General features: G+C 43.7%; 1 protein-coding gene across 6 annotated transcripts in view; it reads right to left on the bottom strand.

The window, feature by feature from the left end:
• Nucleotides 1-263: 263 nt before the first annotated feature.
• Nucleotides 264-13,960, bottom strand: part of LOC100550826 (phospholipid-transporting ATPase FetA-like) — a 75,871-nt gene continuing 62,174 nt past the window's right edge. For all 6 annotated transcript variants that reach the window (XM_085212740.1, XM_085212737.1, XM_031557188.2 and 3 more), the window contains 8 exons: nucleotides 13,782-13,929; nucleotides 11,367-11,550; nucleotides 9,466-9,689; nucleotides 8,644-8,727; nucleotides 7,613-7,858; nucleotides 6,647-6,785; nucleotides 4,535-4,665; nucleotides 264-2,846 (listed from right to left, as the gene is read on the bottom strand). In XM_085212740.1, coding sequence (XP_085068866.1) covers nucleotides 2,625-2,846; nucleotides 4,535-4,665; nucleotides 6,647-6,785; nucleotides 7,613-7,858; nucleotides 8,644-8,727; nucleotides 9,466-9,689; nucleotides 11,367-11,550; nucleotides 13,782-13,929 — 1,378 coding nt within the window. In that variant the 3' untranslated portion in view covers nucleotides 264-2,624. The remainder of the gene's footprint in view (nucleotides 2,847-4,534; nucleotides 4,666-6,646; nucleotides 6,786-7,612; nucleotides 7,859-8,643; nucleotides 8,728-9,465; nucleotides 9,690-11,366; nucleotides 11,551-13,781; nucleotides 13,930-13,960) is intronic.

The following is a 13,960-nucleotide window of genomic DNA, read 5'->3' as shown; positions in this document are numbered from 1 at the left end:
GCATCACCATCTCTGGAGATGTCCAAGAACTGTGGAGATGTGGTACTTAAGAACATGGTTTAGTGGGCAATACTGATGGGAGGTGGACAGTTGGACTAAATGATCTTAGAGGTCTTTCCAACCTTAATGATTCTATTATTAAAGGTACTGTTATCTCAGACCCAGCCTCCCACAGCCCATCCTACCACTTTAGGAAACCCAGAACTACCTGTACGTTTGGTTCTAAACACACCTGGTCAGTTATCAGACTGGCAACAAATCGGTAATCCCAATATTCTCTTTTTATTTAAAAAAAATATTTTACAAAATCAGAAGTGATGCAGGACACACATCACTGCCAGATGATATGTCTCAAATCTAGATTTTGACAAACTACTGAAATATCTATAGCTGGAAACAGTTCCCCAACAGATCCACCACCCCCTGCATGTCCTCTGCAGCCTCCACAAATCCCCTTTAGTCAGAAGGTGCTTTGTATTAAAACACATGAGTGGCACAGCTTCAGTTTCCTTGCTCTCTTAGCAAAAAGTCTGCCTCTGCTGCTCCGCATTAACATCTGCTGCGTTCCACACTGGGAACAACTTTGATAGGTCCACAGGCCATACTGGGTGTCGTGTGGATGTCTGTTCACCTGCATACACTCTCTTTTCAACTCCAGCCCCAAGAAGTCTATCAGAGAGATAAATCTAATCAGAAAGCCATGATTCCCTCCATAGAATGAATGGTAAATCAGAGGGAGGCGATGAGTACCAACTGTCACAGCAGTTTCTTCAGTCAGGATGAAGGCTCTCAGTGTATTTAGATATCTCCTTGCAAGGGAGATAACTGAATTAGAATTTGCTCCTTCCCTAACAAGCAGCTTCTGGTTGCTGAAGCCTGGATCCAATCCCAGCTCTGGTTTGCGCTGGCTAGGCTGAAATTTAATACCATAGTTTGCAACAAGCCTCCCAAGCAGCAGGTGCAACAGAGTGGTATTTTATGTGCACTGAGATAAATGTGGGGATACAAAACCTTCTATCACAGCTTAAACTGTCTCTTACAGTAACTGCTGAAACGGTGACCACAGGCAGCATGGTGTTGTGTGCAGACCAGATGAAGTGGGGACATGGCTGGCCTCTTGTCATCGAGTGCCTACAGCAATAGCTCAGAGTCAAGGCAGAGAGCTCCCAATAAATGCCAGATGGTTAGTGTTCAAAATTCTAAGTCAATACTAGACAAGAGACTAAGTTCATAAAAAAGAACTGAGAAAATATAACAGGCAAAGCTGCTTAGTCCTCTGCACACACAAAAAAATTGCTCAGTATAGACAGCTCAGCAGCACTGCAAGACAGATCCTCGTACAGCCACACCAGCCTTCCACCCAGTAACCTACTGGTACTGGTGCAAAAAAGCTGCCAGCAATCCCAGCCTCTTGAGATCATCACCAGATCACCAGGTCCCTCTGCTGGCAGACTGATAGGATTTCGTGGAACCTCCTGAACCATTCAGAAACAAAATATGAGCACAGAGAAACTCTGCAGAGCCCCGAGCCCTTACCTAGTTCTCTGAAACTTGACCACATTGCTCAACAGGGAGGGCAAAGAGCAGCCAGATCATGCTTCATCCCTTACTCTGACCAGCCACACCAGTGGAGTACAGGGCAAGACGCCCTGTGCCAGCAGTGAAATAGCATCTTTCCCTCTGATATTTCTGGTGTGAGTCTATCAATTCAAATGTGCACATGCATCAGTCTGCTTTGGAGGGAAATCCATCTGGTGCTGGAGGTTCAGATGAGCCTAGCCATGATATGGGCTTCTAGATGCAAGATTTTACAGCTTGATTCATAAGGGTGCCTGAATTTCTTTTGACCTTCTATTTTAAGTCTAAATGAAATGGCCGATGCCCAGCTAAAAAACCTGAGATGGCTGTGAGGACAAAGATCTTCCGAAGAGCAGATCTGCATTGCAGACAGGGCAGACTGATGAATGTCAACTCCTTGTCCCTTGACCAAGCGGGAACCTCTCTAAGCTTGCAGCACCTTCTGACTGAACATGGAGGAACAGGGTGGTTGGGGGACACTGGCCTTCCTTTGAGAAACGTGATTAACCGTTCGTTTGAAAGGAGGTTACTTCCAAATCATCCTTTCCAAAGTGCTTGTGTACAGAATAGTCAAAAGGCTATAGAATTACATATGTTACGAAGACTGGGGGTTGTGAGTTGTTTGGCTGGACCTAAGGCACATCTGGGGTCCATACTGTTACCCCAGTATTATGGCCCAGAGTGGACTCCCAACAGACCCAAAGGCACATGATTAGAAAAGACATAGCCAATTCAAGCTTTTCCTCAGTCTGGACTTCACTTTGCTCTGAGGTATACATGGATAAAAAAAAATGATGAGCATTACAATCTTAAGGAGCGAAGGGGGCCTCCTGCAGCATGTTCTCCTTGCTCTAAAGGAGGCTCTTAGGGATACTGTATGGAAGTTTTGCTTCCCCTGCTCCTCTTTCCCCAGGAACAGGACACAGCTTTGGGAGAGGAGCTGAATCCAGAGAGTGCACATGGGAGAATGGAGAGCCCAAAGTCCTTGCTTGGGTAGACCTTCCCACCAGCCCTTTGGTTTGCTTTGGTTTGGTTGATTTTGGTCTTTACAGTCCCTTGTGCTTATATTTGTCACTATTGGGTGAAAACGTTCCTGTTGTGGCAAAAGGTGATTTTGGCCGCATGTTTCTTCCAGACATAATGAGCGCTCCAAAGCCGTGCTGATGGGAGAAGGCATAGCCTGAGCGGCGCGTGCTGGTCCGACGCAGGCGTCTCTTGGGGGACGGTGGGGGTGGCCTCTTTTTAGCTTCTTTGATCTTGAGTAGGACCTGAAATCAGAAAATGAAACAGAATATGTGGCAAATGCGCTGTTATTCACAAGCACGGTAAAAGAGGAGCGAAGAAAGGAGAGAAAAAAGAAGTGTCCAAACCCAAAAATGATTAACAAAACAGGAGGATGGTGGGAAGGACTGCAGAGCAGGAACTGAACTTGCCAGCCTAGAAAAGGGTAAAAACTAATCTTATTCTAAAAGGCACTGCTGGTGTTGTCTATAAGGCACAGGAGAGATGATTCCTGCTCTGCGAGACGCTGGTTGTGGCACTGCCGCAGTTCTTTTAGGGACTTCAGTCAAATTTCCCAACATGCAAAAGTCATTGCAACAAGAGCCAAAAGTCCAGAAAGTAAGATCTGTAAGGAAATGTTAAAAATTTGGCTTACGTAAACCAGAACACAGACTACTAGAGGGAATCTCCAATATGTACAAGGTTTTTACGATGGTGGTGATCAACAGATTTTCATATTCTTTGTCAGAGGGGAGAAATATGGTGCACTTTATTTGCAGATAGGAGGTTCTCTCTCCCCATGTGGCTCAGGATAATCCCCCATTGCCTCCCTCTGTCCCTGCTGCCTGGGACAATGCTGAAGATACTTGGCTCTCTAAGGGTCAGTCCTGTATTTAAGTTCCTCTTGTGCTGCCAGCTGGGGATTTCCATACCGCAGGAAACTCAATCCCAGAGGTAGGAAAAAACAATAAAATGGTTTTGCACTATTGATGCTCACCCAATGCACAGAGACTGGCATTCTGGGCCACAATTATGTCTGCTCAGCTAAAGAGTAAATTTGGACCATTTTTGCACATCAGAACTTTCTCTTTGTCTCAAGGACCTTCCTACCTAGCATCCACCTTCCCCTCTGCAAGGGCTGAGCATTGCCCCTGGCTCTTCCTCAAACAGTCCCGGAGCACCCGAGGAGATCTGTGGGCATCCCAAGGATAATCACAGAATCATAGAACCGTTTGGGTTGGAAGGGAACTGAAAGATCATCTGGTCCAATTTCCCTGCAGTGAACAGGGATGAAGGCCCCGCAGCGAGGCGCAGGAAGAGGAAGGGAGCACGAGGTGGCAGCAGCATTTAGCAGATGCTCCTGTTTGAGAGGAAGCTGGGAGAGCTGCGGGGATGCTGATCTTGTGCAGGGGTCGTTTGCTGTGCTGCGCTGTGTGCTCACTCCATCTCTCTCAGCCTCCTCTTGTCCTAATGGCCTCACCTCCAGACTCCTGGGCACGGGAGGGCAGCTGGTTTCAGAGGGGCTACAAATGAAGTAACTTCTGAAAACAAAAAATCCTCAGCAGGATGGATGCTGGGTGGGGTGTTGAGGGCTGTCATCTGCCAGGCAAAAAATTCTGCAGTATGAGGGCAAGAGGACTGAAATACACTGCTCCTTTGCTGCCAAGCCCCAGGACTTAAACCCTGCACCTAAAAATAGCGCTGCTTCCTCACTCCACTGCAATCCAATCCGCATCTAAATAATCTCAGCCTCAGTCCCAGCTGCAGGTGGCTTAAGCAGTGCCAAAAGCCAAATTCACTCTTCCTGCTCAAGAGACTGGGAGCCAGATGGATGGCAAACACTTGCACCTGTGGGGACGTGCGCTCCAAGCAATGCCAGGCCCCTGCAATATGGCTCTGCAATAAGCCTGGCTGGTAGGAAGAGGGTTTCAGGCTTACTAAAATTCCTCCTTACTTTATCACTGGCAGTTGGCCTTAAGAGAGCTTTCAGGAATCGGAAGCCAACAACGGGCAGCACACAGAGGGCGATGCTGAGGAAGATTGCTAGCCACACGTTGGGTTGGCTGAGAGTGTTTCGAGCAGTACCTGAAAAATAAACAATTAAAAGCATATCAACATTATGTCTCACCATCATTCTATTCAATGCCGCTATTCAATCACTCTGTCACTCCAGAACACCAGGAAACCGACCAAAATGGCTTCAAGCTGCACCAGGGGAGATTCAGGCTGGACATTAGGAAATACTACTTCTCTGAGAGAGTGGTCAGGCACTGGAATGGGTCAGGGGAGGCGGTGGAGTCACCGACCCTGGAGGTGTTCAAGGAACGTTTAGATTTTGTGTTGAGGGACATGATTTAGTGAGAACTATTGGTGATGAGTGGATGGTTGGACTGGATGATCTTGAAGGTCTTTTCCAACCTAGGTGATTCTGTGATTCTGTGTGATTCTGCAAAAATATAAAGTAGACAATTTCTCCAACACTGAAATGAACTTGCTGCAGAGGACAGCAACATCATTATCACTGAGATGAGCAAACAGGAAGGTAACATCCAAACTCAACCTCTCAGACAGAGAGGTATGTCAAAGATTTGTCAAATCAAATGCAGAAGATTGATGTAGATGTTCAAGAGACCTTCAGCAGCAATTCAACCCTCCCAACTTTTTCCAGGACACTAGTGCAAAAGGAAGAACGCTTCTTAATTTCAGCACTGTTTCCCCAAATGGGTAGGATCACAGCCCTCTGGAAGAGGAGTGTGCATTGCTCTGGGTGTGCATCTAATGGGTCTATGGGCAAACTAGCTGCCACGTCTGACACTGATGTGTTCTTTGAAACCAAAGTGCTGGCTTTTGGCTCCGTTGAAAAGTGAAGGAATGTAGGAATAGAGAAAACAGTCTACAAAACCATCATTACAGTGTTTAGTGATATTGCTGGCAGTAAAGTTGTTGAGTGTCTTCACTTGGCCAAGTCCTGCCAATTCCAGTAAAATAGTAAAAAAGTTTTCCAAGTCCAGACTTTCCTTAGACATAGTTTCAGACTAAAACCTTATTAAGCAGCATTCAGCATTATGGATGATTTGACCTCAGTAGCACCAACAGAACAGCCGACAGAGAAACCCCTGGCAAGTGAGTTACCAGCTGTCTTTGGAAACTCAGCAGACATTCTACCTTCTCACATTCAGCACTTTTTATGTTAAAAGCCATCTTACCATCTGCTTGGAAGACATACTGCAGGCGCTACTGAAATTTAAGAAATTTCTAAAATGGCCATGCAGTGAATATGGGCTGAACTGGTCTTGGTTCAACAGTCCATCCAGAAATAAATGTATTGATTTGTACATGATCCAAGATGTGAAACAAAAAGCTTTGTGCTATTAGGAGTAGAATCTTCTAGCAATGGCTCATCAATGGATACACAGAACCATTAAAAACATCCAAATTACTTTTCTAATCTTTCATCTTCTCTCTGGTTAAAGTCTCACAAAACATTCATTTTTATGGTATCTTTTCCTTTTTCATGTATTCAGGAACTTTTTATGCAGAGATGAAAATTTATAATCATCAGTAGCATTTATTTATCCTTGAGCATTTGCTGTCTAAGCTCACCATTGTCCTATGGCATCTAAATAGATGTTGTGTTTCTGTGCCATTCTATACTAACACATCAATTTGTTTATGACATAACATGCATCCTTCTGCAAACAAAATGCTTCCAGACACCTATAAGAATTGGATATCTGGAAACAGAATGTAAAAATGTAGCTGAAAGTGTTCCAGCCAGCTCAGCAAGTTTATTTTAGGGATCAGTCCCGTGGTTGTGTGAGAATGTGCATTCTTCTGCAAGGAAGTAAATATGGTGCATATTCACATGGATGGGTGGGACTCAAAATAAGCATTTGCGGCTGCCTCCAGAAGTAACCTGGCATTTCTTGTGAACAAGGCAATCAGTATGCTTCGTAGCATATTATTGCCTCCAGAGAGGCAAGAACCCATACCAGAAGCACTTAGCAGAGTTAAGCCCCACAGTATAATAGTTTTGAGTGCAATGAAGGTTTGCCCAAGTGCTTACCAACAAATGGGAATGAGGCCGGGAGGATCAGATACATGCCGTCACTATACATGGTGAAGGTGATAGCAAAATAAACAGAAAGGCTGCCCCAGATGAAGAACTGGTTCACAACTGTCCAGTAGGAGGTGTCCAAGCCAATCTGAAAGACCAGAGCAGTACAAATGCCTTTATTATTTAATAGATATGGTTTGAAGACAGCTGGAGATCTTGTCCTCCACTTTGTACTCCTACCCCCAAGACACTTGTTCATTCAGTCCTCAAGAAATACCAAGCCTTAGATCATAGAATGCTGGAAGACTGTTCAGGGCAAGCATTATGCATTTGCCCTCTTCTGTCCTCTTCTCAAAAATTCACCAGTGGCCAGTAGTAGAGACAAGATACTCACATCAAAGAAACCATACTTACGACCCCACTCCAAGCTGTGATCTTCCATCAGAAGCTAGGAGAAGGAGCCGACAAGACCTCAGAAAGCAGAAACCATTTTCTAGAGAGGTATGAATGATTTGGTTTTCTGTTGAGAAATTTTTCTCATCATTCCAATACCATCTGAATGCTGTAGCTCCAAGACCTAGCAATTTCTTCCACTAAGTTCAATTCTAGCTTCTGCACCATGCGATGGTGACGATGAAGACCCCATAAATAACTGCCTGCTGGCAGACACAGTCCAATGGTTCAAGCACATCCCATAAAACTGGAATTAGTCCTTTTCTACTTCCAGTCTTAACCACCTTCTCCACAGTGACAGCAAACTTCCCAAGGCAAAAACTCTGCCTTCCTGTGACTGAGATTTTTGCGACAGAAAAATCTATTGTTCTGTAAAACTGAGGAGAATAAGCTGGTGTCACATCTTAGATTTGCAAGAATTCAAGATGCAGCAGCAAATATAATGCTATCAGAATCCCAAGTGGCCCTCCAGAGGCTGCCTTCCTAAAACAGATTCCTAAATATAGTCAGGGATGCCATTACCTGTACAGACACCACAATCAGTAAGCAGGTCTGAGCCATAAGGGCGAAGGACTGGTAGTCAGCAATGGCTTTCCCATCACTTCTCATCGTATTGTACATGGCCCCATAGGGGATAAAGAAGAGAATGAGGGAACTGTAGATCCCTTGCAACATGCACTTGATAAACACTGTTTTGTTAAAATAGAGGTTTTCCTGTCCAGGCACATATAGCTGTGGAAACAGCAGGCTCCAACGGTCATCCACGTCCTGAAAATAGAGAGAAGATGATCAGATTTGCAGGCCCCTTTCCAACCAAGCACACAAGACCACTTGCCATGTCCCCGTTATGTTCATTTCCATGAGAAAAGGTTCATCAACCAATTCACTCAGTTCAGTGACTAGCATGCCACATATCGAGGTCACCTAGACCTAGTTTTCCATCCCAAATTTCACCATTCTGTGCTGAGAAATCTGACAAGTGTTGCAAAAAAAAAAAAAAAAAAAAAAGAAGGTACATTTCATCTTAATCAGACTGCATGCTCTGTTCTCCTAGGGGTTTCCTGGAAGCTTAATGACAGAAAATACCATTCTGGCTGTGTTTCTACTGAGGCAGAAATATATATGTGAAATACGTGTATATGTGAAATTACTGCAGGAAGGCTTAACCTGGACCTCCTGGCTAAGAGGCTCCTCAGAGTTGTGTGTCATCCGTTATTCTGTGTGCTGATTAAAAAGCCACTTGTCTGGCTCTAGAATCACAGCTATTGAGATGTGGCTGCTCCAGGGGAACAGCGCAATAGTATCTTTTACTCATGTAAACACCAAAACATCTCCAAACACTGAAACACACAGGACAAGGCAAGATAATATACAGTCTCCTTCTTAGTGTGTCCTTTTTTTGTGTTCTCAGGTCTCACGGGCAGGAATCTGTTTTAGGGACTATCACAACAGCTAGCCAAAGAGCTATCTGCTTTTGCTTCACTGAATCAACTCAAAGTACCCAGACACAAAATGTCTATAAAAAATAATGCAAGGAGTGATCAAAACAGTACCTGATCGAAAAGGCTCATTCCTAGCACTGGGAGGGAGGTATACGCCAGATTGTAAAGCGTAATGAACCACTGATCATAGACAGTCTGAAGGGGAAAAAAAACAGAGCATCATGTTAGCAGAACGCTGCCTTTTCCATCTCTTCACAAGATTACACAATTATAAAAGCAGTCTCCTCCTTGTAGATCTGCCTTATCGATCTGCCTGGACATGGTCCTGCTGGAGCAATGGTTGTACCTGCTGGACCCAGAGGTCCTGCCAACTTCAACCATTTTGTAATTCTGTTAGTTAGATGCTGGAGCATCGTGACTGAAGACACTACTGAGAGCAAAAGTGTAGCAAGACTTGAGCTCAACAGCCCTAACCTGCTCACTACCAGAAGGTGGGGAACATGCAATAGAAAGATGACTTTTTGTCAGTCCTGACTGCTAAGCACTCACTACTGCCCACAGTCACAACAAGAGCTCTTTGACCTAACCCAGTATGGCTCTTCTTGCATGTTCACGAAAATCAGGTCTTACACAGATCTGCACCACAACGGTCAGGCTCTGGGTAATCTGGATCCTACTTTGATGGCTGTAATCATTTTGAACACTTTCAAAAATCCCAGGAGGTGCCTCCATTCTTCATAAGGCAGTTAAATGTCTTTAGGCATCTTTCCTTTACCAGCAATGCTGTATCAGTTTTGTACAAGCTGAAGACAGAATTGTGTACCTTACAGCGAAGTAGGGAGAACTGGTTTAGTTTACTTTCATTTAAAATATTTGCAGGCATTTTCCTTGGAAATGCTAAACACGACCATGAAAACAGAGAAGCTGACCTACCTGAGCTGAAAAGCCGGAGAAGAATCCATACCAGAAATGCACTAATGTGAAAGCAAAATTCTTATAGAAGAAGTACTTGAGGAACTTGCACATGCGGATGTAGGACCAGCGTCCGTGGACCAAGAGCAGGCGTTGCAGGTAGCGGAACTGCGCAAAGGAGAAGTCACTGGACAGGACTGCCTGCATCCCCTCCTGGCCACTGATACCAACCCCGATGTGGGCAGCTGCAACAAAGAGGTTATTGGTCACGTCAGGTTGGATATTAGGAAGAAGTTATTCTAGGGAAGAGTGGTGAGGCGTTGCAACAGGCTGCCCACGGAGGTGGTGGATCCCTACAGGTGTTCGACAAACATGGAGATGTGGTATTGAGGGACATGGATTAGTGGGCAATATTGGTTATAGGTGGATGGCTGAAATAGATGATCGCAGAGGTCTTTTCCAACCTTAATGATTCTATGAGTCTATCATCCTATGTGAGTACTGTGAGGGCTGTGCTAACCCCACTGCTTAGATGAATCACTTATCCTGAGACACTATGTTAATTCCATCCCAGACTGCTTGAAAAGTCCTACGTAAAGGACTTTTTCAGGAAAAAAAGTAACTAGAGGGTACTAATTCTTTCAGCACTGTTATGATTTTGACTGCATTGATTGATTTTTAGTAACTGACTTGTACTACCTGAACGGAGCTACATTCTCTGCAACAATACATTTTATTTTCCAACAGTACAAATCATTGCTGTTATAAATACCTTTAATTTCTGTTGACACATGAATAGTATTTACATGTGCGAAAATCCTTCCAGCAGCCTTAAAACATTGCTTCAGACAAGCAAAACTTTCAAACTGTCAATTGCTTCGCAGATTTATCAGACACAGTAGTATAAGGCTAACTGCAGCCTTTACATTTCTTGGGCTTTATTAGTTCAATCATACAATTAGATAGAAGAGCCACATCTCTTTTAATAGCAGCCTGGGTTTATTAAACATGGACAAAAGTTTAATATGACAGCTAATTATACAGCTGTAACTAATGAGCAAGCAATCTTGATGGCTAAGGGTTGGTGAGATTTAGAAGTTTCCATGGAACAGCGAGTTGATAAAATCCCAAAGTCCCAACACTCTTGTAGTGGCAGTGTTAGTTTCTAATTATCATTTTACACTTTTTAATTTGCTTTTCTTATCCTTTCTTGACTGGCTGCCTGACTTATCTCCCTTGAAGCTCGCTATTTAGCCTCTTTTTTCTTAATTAAATAGCTCCAGTTAATCAATTCTTGCAAATTAACACAAGAAGATTAGCAATAGGCCCTTCTGAATAATCTTAATTTAATTATACATAGTTAGGGGATTCTTTTCATAAATTCATTGAGGAAATGCAGCACCAAATGATGTTCAAGGATAAAGGAGCCTGGAGGCCTGTGTTTTATAACACGTGTGAGATAAATGACAAAGGGCCCCACTAAGTGGAAATGTTAAAGAAAATTCTGCGACATTGTGCAGATTATTTAAAGCTGTGGAGATTGTCCTTCTGCACGGCAGATAGGCCACCCCTAAAACAAACTTGTTTGTCCTTTGCATTACCATCATGATGATGGCAGGCAGTCATACAGGTGGACTTTTTGCACCCCAGCGAGCTTCAGTCTGTTATAACGGCAGAAACCACAATGGGTTTGATGAGTTGATGGCTGAGCTGGATGGTCTTAGTGATCTTTCCAACCCTTATGACTCTATTCTATGATTGAGCCTATGAAACCAAGAAACCTGGGACACAATCATTGCTGCCTCCAAGGGGACTAGAGAGAGGAACCTTAGAGGGTTAGGGTTAGAGTTAGGACACCCCAGGTAGCAAACATGGCAGTGCATCATTTTTCTGGAGCATGCTGTCTCTCAGCCCTTACTCACTTTTGATCATACTGACATCATTGGCACCATCTCCAATGGCCAGGGTCACAGCTTTCTTGTACTTCTTCACCAGCTCCACCACCTGGGCCTTCTGCAGCGGAGTCACCCGGCAGCAGATCACCACTTTGCACATGCACGCCGTTCGCACCAGCTCCAGTTCCAGATTCCCTTCCAGCGCATAGGCCTGAGAAGAAAAGACAAAGATGTTTCCTAGTAGCTTGTGTCAGACCAGCAGTGAGATCTGGAGTTTTTCCATCCAGCACAAGCGAAATACGAGGTACCTGAAAACACTGAGCTTAGAAGAACCTGAGAAAGCAACACACAGTTGGATTTCTGGTTACCCCTCCAGTTCTGCCAGACAAGGCTTAACTTTTCATATTTCTTTCAGACTGCGGGTTTTGGCTCTGTTCCCTGATGTTTTCCCTCCATAGACATTCATGGATGGAATCTACCTAGCTTCAGCTTACTAAGTGACATGGTCTGGAGAAGTCACAAGCATGGGTAAGTGGTTAGACTAGGTGATCTTATTGGTCTTTCCAACCTTAATGATTCCATGATTTACTCTTTCTCATTAACCACTGCAGCAAGCCCACAGCCCTTCCTCTGTAAGGCAGACCGTCCTTTGACCAGATGTCCTTTTTTTTTGTTTAAGAACCAAGAGCTTTAAAATACCGTGTTATCAGAATCCTCCTTGCTTCCTGTCAGTGGCAGGGAGACAATGAAAGAGACCTGTTCTTGATTTGGTTTTAGTGCATGTACCAGTGATTGCAGCTAGAGTGGCTTCTGCTACAGCATCCTGCCCACACAGCACCAGGAAAAGCTATCACATAGAAACTCTGCTACTGGCATGGCGCAGAGATCAGCTAGTTATATGGTGCTGCTTCTTTGCCCTGTTCTTTCTCTGTGTCTTAGCAAGGCTATGTGTACACAGTACCAGTAAAGGGGACAAGGCACTGGCCAGATGCTCTGTTAAAGTGGGATGCTAGCAGGACAATTACCACTCTTCAAGCCCTAGGTTCTTAGAAATAAACCACATCTAGTGGTAAGATTTTTGGGTAGTAATTAGCAGGGCTGCTATAGAGCTGGGAGCTAAATTTACTGGATTGCTATTAAGAGGTAGCAACCATCAACTCATCCCCACCATGCCTACTAACCACATCCCTCAGTGCTAAACCTCCAGCGACGGTGGCTCCACCACCTTCCTGGGCAGCCTGTGCCAATGCACTATCACTCTTACTAAGAAAACGTTTTTTTCTAACATCCAAGCTGAGATATTATTCTGTTAATTCTTTTACCTGTTCACATCAGGGTGGATCAGCATTCCCTAGGCTCAGAAACCCTAACTCTCTTAGTTCTTAGTTCTCACCTGTGCTCTCCAGATCATGCATGATCTTACAGATTTCTTTGCATTCTCTCTGGTTGGTCTACAATTTTCTCAAAAAAAAAAAAAAAAAAAAAAGGCGAGGGGCAGGGCAAGTGACTTGCATTATTTCAGCTACAACTTCACTGATGCCAAATGGAGCAGGAGGGTTTCTTTCCAAGTATTACAGGTGATGCTTTTACATCCGTATGTCTGACTTTGTATGTGCACAGCTGATTATGTGAAAGTGGAGAACAATGCACTTGTTCTTCCTGAATTGCATTTTCTATTTTTTTCAAGCTATTTCTCCAACTTGCCAAAATTATTTGCAAATCCAATCTTGAACTTCTTGCATCGTGCTTGCAGCTCCTCCCAGTGTGGAGTTATCTGCAGGTTTGAGAAGTCTGCTTTCTTTGGAAGCAGTTAATTAGAATACTAAGTACTGAATAGAAGTGGGAAGCCCTCTATAAATGTCACTGTTGTTTCATACCTACAGTGGGCTCATAAGAGCCATACTTTCCAAGCAGCCTTGCATTTGTCACATAAAAAACTTAATCAACACCATATTACTTCAGCTTGCTTGGAAAAACATCACAGGGAGCACTGAAGAATTTATTAGTCAAGTTTTATGACATATATTCTATCTTTATCAGATGTATGTATTTATCAGACTACAATCTTGGCATACTTGAAATACATGTTTGATGCTATCTTATTTTCTTGGCGCATCCATTGACTGCCTGACTACTTTTCCACTATATTTCTGGAAAGAATAACTGATCTACCCCTACTGCTCAAGCTCACTGAGCATCAGGTCCAGCTTTTTCCTGCTCCTTCTGAAGTTCTTGCTCATCACCCTTGATGTCTCAAAGAACCACTGGAGCTCATCTTCAGTTACGGAAAAAAAACAAAACAAAACATCACATGCAGGTAAAAAAAAAACAAACCTCTGTCCTCTATTGCTAATTTTTAAACATTTTCAGACTTCCAGTACATCTCAAACTTACTAAGTTCTTAGGAACACTGAGTCCTACCATGACTCTGGACTTCCTTACCAAGCTGTGGCCATTGATAACCAGACCATACACCCCATTTGCTTGTTCATCAGGTAGAAGCTTTGGATTTTTCGAAGATTTTTCAATCTGAATGTTGATTTCATCACTGTCCAGAAAGGAGTCTGGCTTCATCTTTTTCCTTGCATTTCTGAAAAAAAAAAAAAAAAAAATCAGAATAA

This window comes from Meleagris gallopavo, chromosome Z, assembly GCF_905368555.1.
Source record: "Meleagris gallopavo chromosome Z, MGAL_WU_HG_1.1, whole genome shotgun sequence".
NCBI lineage: Eukaryota > Metazoa > Chordata > Aves > Galliformes > Phasianidae > Meleagris > Meleagris gallopavo.
This window is presented reverse-complemented; position numbering and strand designations above follow the sequence as displayed.